Below are 6,868 nucleotides of genomic sequence, written 5' to 3' on the forward strand. Positions count from 1 at the left end.
TGACAGTGTTTGAGATTAAAATAGCCCACTTATAAATTTAACGTGTTTTGCAAACAGCCCATCATTATGAGCGATTTTCCCAGTGCTGTCTTTCCCTTTTTGTTTTCTCAAGATCGATCTTTTTCTTTGAGTTAGCGGAAAATATTCACTATGCCATCTGAAAATATTGTCGAGTTAGGCTAAGTTAAGAGATTAGGATTAGTTTGTGAATGAAAAAAAAAAAGACATTTTCTCTTTTGTCGATGTATGGCTAGCATAAGATGAAAAGCTCCACGTATTTTGTGAAATTGAGTATTTTCCAAGGAACAAAAACATTAAACAAAATTGGCGAAATGTGGTTGAAATTTTGTTTTTGAATGTATGAAAAGAATTTTGTTACGCAAACAAGTGGACCATTGAATTTAAAGTTCTTATAAAGTTTGTCAGTGTTAAGTTGAATATTATGTTTTCACTATTGTGAGGGAAACAAAGTTCATGACTTTTTATATTCCTTTCCAAATTCACCTCTTCTCATTATTTATAACAAAAAATTTCTAGCTCCGCCAATTGTGAATATATTTTTCTCAATCATAAAAAACCTACTCATTCAAAGAATTCAGATAATGAAATGCTAAAATGGAAAGGAGATTCTTAGCGGGGAAAGGAAGCAGGGATTATAGGTTTAGTTAATCAACAACAATATGCCATTCAAGCAACAACACAGATAACAAAATGCTAATAAACAAAAAATTGATGGGCCGGCAACAGTTTTAGATGATCAAGGACAATTGCTCTCATCATATCCAGGTCCTCCCATAGTCATGTGGGATCCATAATCTGCATTATGTGCCCAATATGTTGCGTCGTAGCACCCAGGATCGTCGACGATTGGCCGGAGCTCAGTGGGGGCGTCAGAGTATCGGTTGTGTTCGTCGAAGAAGGCCATGTGCGTGATGTAAGCAGACACCCCTATGTACTCACCGGAGAAATGGCCGCTGCCCATCTGCGTCCTCGTGTGCCGTCCCCTGCTCCGCTTGTTCACGATTTCTCCTCCCCATTGAATCTCGTTGGCCAGGGGGAAGCCGTCGTCGTAGTTTTGACTTGGCCAAAATCCGATGAGGTGGTCATCCACGAAAACGTCCCAATTTCCATAATTGTTCTGCTCACGATTGAAATGGATTAGTGACCATAAACATATAATCCTGTTGTCCTTGATTCTCTATAGATAATGTGTTGTTCATTGGAATTTTTTGGTTTATGTTGACAATTGTTATGAGTATAGCATGAGCTTTTCGGCCCATTAATGTGACTGATTGGAAGTTCTAACTTGATCCATATTTTATATCGAAATTAGAGAAAAAAGTATCAAAATATACAGTTGGCAAACTCATGACACAGATTTGCATCCTCTGATGACCTGGTCACCAGCTCAGTAAGTTGGCTCATCGACACGGTTGAGTTTTAAAATAACTTGAATCGGGTGAGTTAGGGGTGAGTTGGGATGAGTCAAGCTAACTTTGAATCATGGTCAGGTTTTTTTGCGATCTGAGTTGGCTTAAGCAATTCTTGAGCTAACTCGGCGAGTCAGCCAATTACATCAAATCAATGTAATAAACAACACTTTTTTTCAAGAAAAAAAGTTAAAGCAGAGTCAGCAAAAAAAAAGGCGAAAACATGAAAAAAAAATGCAAAAGTACTTTTGTTTTCTGTTTTTTATCTTTTATGTATTTTTGCTTTCTTTTATATTTTTTAGTTGCCAGAACTTTATTTTCACATTTTTTACGTTTTTTTTTTAATTTACCGAACTTTTTTTTCAAAAAAACAACTTGTCTTATAATCCTGGAGAGGAACTTTGCCATTACGGTATTTGTGACAAGGATCAAAATCTTGTTATAATCATACACTTTTAAGACTTGGAGCTAGCGGTTGTAATATTGTCATATTTAGGGTATCAGCCTTATAATGATTAAGAGGTTGATATGGGGTTTGTATTGGGTAGCATGACAGTAGATATATTTGCTATAAATAAGTAAAATAATAGCAAATTTTTTTATTTTTTTAATGTAGAAAAATTTAAAGGTACCTTAAATAGGTTACACATTGACATGCATGTCCTTAAGTTGCATCATTTGCAAAACATTAGTATCTTTAAACCCGAGTCGCAGGCAGGTGTGGGCAATTCCATAGGTACCCTACAAGCTTCTTGTTGTTTTTATGCTGATATTTTTGAACAATTTTTGTATTTACATATTAGTGCCCTTACAATTTTATGTCTAGTGCCCCTTAACCATGGCTCCTGCTTAAAGCTAATATTGACCACATTGTTGGACTCAATTAAGTTTTACGCTAGATTGACTGCATGCTTACAAACAAGTACAAAACACATATGCAACATATTGTATATCTTAAAATAGACTAGTGAAGAGATAAAGATTTTATACCTTTTTTATTTTGATTTTGATTTCTGTTTGCTCTCCTTCGTAAACTGAGGTGGGAAGGCTCGAACCGAGGGACATGTAGTTATTACCGATGTATCTCACAAACTGTAATTGATTGTTGTCCCATGGATTTTTGTATATATCACAGTACAGATGTGCCTTGTAGCTATTATTCTGTTGCGTCAAAGAATTGTGACATTGTCAAAATGTACCTTATGCATGTAAAAAACTCTTAACTTTTTTACTTGTCAAGACGGTAATTAACCAAGTTGGTAAATTTCTAAAAAAAAAAAAGTAGAGATGACTGTTCGTTGCATCATATTTTATATGAGAAGCATATGAAAATGTTTTGATTTGGAGCATTTCTGCTTCATCATTAAATAGTGTTTTGGAGTGAGAGTAGACGAACATTTCTTACTAAATTTCATGCTTGGTAAACCACAATGTAGCAATTAATGTTATGGTTAAGCTACAATAGTGTGTGTGTGTGTGTGTAGAGAGAGAGAGAGGCGCAACCGGAACCCTTGTTCTTAATCAACGGGACATCACTCTCAGCTACTTTACCTCAATGCCAACCATCATGTAATGCTCACGGGAATCAAACCTAAGAAACATTGTGTACATGCTGCAGGTCAAACCAGCTACGCTCCAGCTCGGTTGGCAAGAGATGGAGAAGTGGACCCATAAAGGGCCATATCTCTCACCTCTTTCTGGTTTACAGCGATATTTGTAGCATAGTAATAACTATTATGGATGAGAAGAGAATAATTACCGTTGTTAATGTAAAAAATCTGGTCAGATGATCTCCAAAAAGAACTGGATTCACCTTTATTGTTAACAATAAAATAGAAGATTTGTTAGATCATTGGGCAAAAAAAAGAAAAAGAAAAACGAACAAAAGGATCTCTCTACTTATTAAAAGAAGCAATATTATTTCTATGTTAATATGGGAAAGGGAAGCACACATACTATCCAACCAGCTTCAAGTGTTGCAATATGTTCTTCACCAAGATTTCGTACGACCCAAATTTGTGATACACTTATTTCAAGGCGGTTGTGAACAATGGGAGCCCAAATATTAATAGTTCCCTCAGCTCCTGTATACTCTCCATCTTCTAACATCATCACTGCATACTATGATCCACATATGTACATGTTAAAACAGCTGCAATATAATTGTATCAACCATAGCCACAACTATTGTTTACAGGTTTAAAACGGTGAGGTCGTTCTTGTATTGGGAAAGTATCGTTACATTTTAAAAAGTTTGAAAAGAAAACTCCTATAAATAAAATGCAAAAAGTATGAAAATAAAAATGCAATAATATAAAACGCCAAAAGAATGCTAATACAGTAGTATAGACAGAGCTATAAACTTGAAGCATAAAGTATGATGAACACAAAAGTGCATGCAAAACACCTGTACTAACAATTCAATAGCAGCAAAGAATAAGATGAGAGGAAGAGAAGAAAGAAAATAATTAAAAGTAGATATCAAACCTCATGTTCCTCTTCCTTATCTTTTTGCACTTTTATGGCTTTGGTTTTGTGAAAGAACTGGGTACTTGATCCTTTGAAATCATTGATAGCACTGAGATTGAGCGACCCTGCCTTGGTGGCCTTGAGAAATGGAACACTTCCTGGTGGGCAGCTCTCCATTTTCGGGCCAATTCCTTCCAAATTGTCATGTGTCGGCTCACGAGTTTTATCCTCCATTATTTTTACTCGATGTGGTAGAAGTTCTGCTCTCAACTGTAACCAGATTCAGTAAATGGGTAGACATTCATACACAAAGACTTTGTTTAGTGCTTTTTAGATGGGTTTAAAGTCACATGTACAAGTGAGGTAATTGTAACTAGAAAAATTGGGTTATAATGCAACCGACAATTTTTTTTTATGTATGTAATTGAATTAAATTAGTATAACATCAAAATTAAAATTGGTTTCCTTGTGTAATGCCAAGTTTAGATTAGGTAACAGAAGCACAACTAGAAGAGAAAGCATTGATGAAATAAACATATCAAAAGAGAGAAACAATATTTAGAAATGAAGTGATGAAAATTTTCTTTGAATTTGGGAAAGAAAGAAAGCTAAACCATACCTGGGGGTTCCTTCTAATAGAAGGGTGTTTCATGGCAGGCTGACTGTAAAAATCTACACAATCGATCACGTCTCCGTTGTTCAACTAAAAATGAGCAAAAACTAATAGTGTCAACTGAAGAGATATGAGAGTATAGAGGCCTATTGCCCATCCTAATATAAAAAGAATTAAGATGATCTCATACATAAAAATTTCTAAGATACTCCTCACATCTGGATTTTTAATAAAAGAATAGCACCTAGTGCTTTATGGCAAATTTCCAACCTCTATCTCTGATTTCTACCATATGGAATCCAACTTTGGGGAGGATGGATTGCTCTTGTATGAAGTACCATTGCATACCTGCTTGTAATATCTAGGAAACAGCATATGTGCTCATGAGATCACTTATTGTCAATATTTTTCAGTCTCAGGATGTAGCATTTCAGTGATATGCATCCACACACCAAGTTTTGTTGACCTATTTAGGTTTTTAAATTTTAAAAGTGAAAAAAATTATTTCTTATAACCGAAAATTAGAAACTGTTTTTCTTTCTATACCAGTCTAAGGTTTGAGCATTGTGAAGCACAAGATTCCTAAAGCATTCCTGCTAATTGATAACTTGATACCCTAAGGTTGTGTTTGTTTAGATCTATGGTGATCCATGGATTTAAGGTCAGAATCCTCTTCCCCTCCCTCGGACCTTAAATCCATAGTTTTTAACATGTAGCATGAACTTAAAATCCATCTTAAACTCAGGATGTCTCAAAACACACCTTTTAATGCAGTCTCGTAGATGACCAAGATGATAATAATGATGTGGTGATAGGAAGAATACGAGGACTTTTTAAACATACAGGCTCATGTGAAGAAACCAGCATTGCTAATAAGTTTAATACAGGCCCCTTGGGCTTTAAGTCATTTCATATAAGAGACATTTGATGAGACCTGAAAGTGTAAAATTAAAATTCTCCTTTTTTAGGAAATGGGAATTGCGTTATCAAACAAAAAAAAAATTTGAAATTATAGGCTTATTCTTAAACCAAAATTCTGGAATTGTGATTATATCCGGGATTGGAATCCTGATTCCAGAATTTTAGAAATTTTCTTTTCTCTTTGAGACCCATGTCTTGAAAATTAATCAATTCTAAAATTTTAATTTATGTTTTATCAAACACGTTGTATTCAGTTCTGGAATCAAAATTTCAAACTATTAAACAAAAAGGAAAACTAAAACTGAAATGTTCATTTTAATTCTAAAATCAAAATTCAAAGCCATCAAAGATGTTTAGTTGACCACTCTACGGTGATGCAAAGGGCAAACACATCATAGATGACCACTCTACAGTGACGCAGAGGGCAAAAGCATCAATCAAAAGTGGACTTTCACTTCTAATTCCTAGAAAATGTCAATAAAATGAATGAAAAATAAGAAGAGGTTACCAACCACGATGATCTTGACAGGGGGCTCTTCAGGGTAATATTTTCTCTTCCTACCTTCTATCGCCAAGCAATGGCCCATGAACAAGAAGACACTGTACCACAAAAGCAGAGGCAAATGCCTGGTTAGGAAACTCATTTCTCCTGCTTCAGTCCTTCTAAAATGTGATGAAATTCAAAAATTTTAGCTTCCATGGCCTTCAAAGTGAAGATATATGCCAAGCCTTTATAGTATATGGCATGTGATATATATATGGAATATGAGTTATTTGAAGGCCTGAAAATAAGAATCGAGGGAAAGAACAGGAAAGTATATCACTGTTTTTTGAAATAGAAAAAATTTGCCGAATTTGGTGAGCCCAAGATTGTGTTGTTCATATATTAATTACATAATAATGATATTGTGAATATTGTCGCCTTCCAATCAACATGGTTTCTTTTAAGGAAGTCAGAGTGCCATTTAAGTGTATTTTAGACCAGCTAAATTAATGACATAAATCTTGATTTGCATCTCAATTTTAAACCAGCTTGATTAATTATGTAGATCTTGATTTGCATCTCACATGCAAGATCTTAAAAAACACTGACAGCTTGTTTGGATGGATGGAAAAGAAAGGAAAGGGAGGAAAATGGTAGTCAATTCGGTACAAGGGAAAAAAAAAAAAACAAAAAATGTGTTTGGTTACAAAGAAAAAGAAAGAAAAGAAAGGGAAATGAAAGAATAACTCATTCTTCCCTTTTCTTTCCTTTTCTTTCCCTCCATCCAAAGAGAGCATGGGTGAAATCAAATCGCCCAAGCCCCAGGTTTCAGTAGATTGACCCATTCAGCTATTTAATTGAATTAATTGTAATTTGGCTCATTCCTGAAATGATAATAAACTTTGACCATTCACCCTTCTAAACCTTGAATTAGAGGGATAACTTGGATCA

General features: G+C 34.8%; 1 protein-coding gene across 1 annotated transcript; it reads right to left on the minus strand.

Annotated features, from left to right (window-relative positions):
- Nucleotides 1-757: 757 nt before the first annotated feature.
- LOC116263271 (uncharacterized) lies at nucleotides 758-6,077 on the minus strand. Its single transcript, XM_031642941.1, has 6 exons — nucleotides 5,942-6,077; nucleotides 5,845-5,897; nucleotides 4,519-4,602; nucleotides 3,918-4,169; nucleotides 3,387-3,551; nucleotides 758-1,138 (listed from the first exon to the last, which is right to left on the minus strand). Exons 1-6 carry the CDS (start codon nucleotides 6,075-6,077, stop codon nucleotides 758-760), a joined length of 1,071 nt encoding a protein of 356 aa, XP_031498801.1.
- Nucleotides 6,078-6,868: the final 791 nt, after the last annotated feature.

The sequence above is a fragment of the Nymphaea colorata genome, chromosome 10, assembly GCF_008831285.2.
Source record: "Nymphaea colorata isolate Beijing-Zhang1983 chromosome 10, ASM883128v2, whole genome shotgun sequence".
NCBI classification, from domain to species: Eukaryota; Viridiplantae; Streptophyta; class Magnoliopsida; order Nymphaeales; family Nymphaeaceae; genus Nymphaea; species Nymphaea colorata.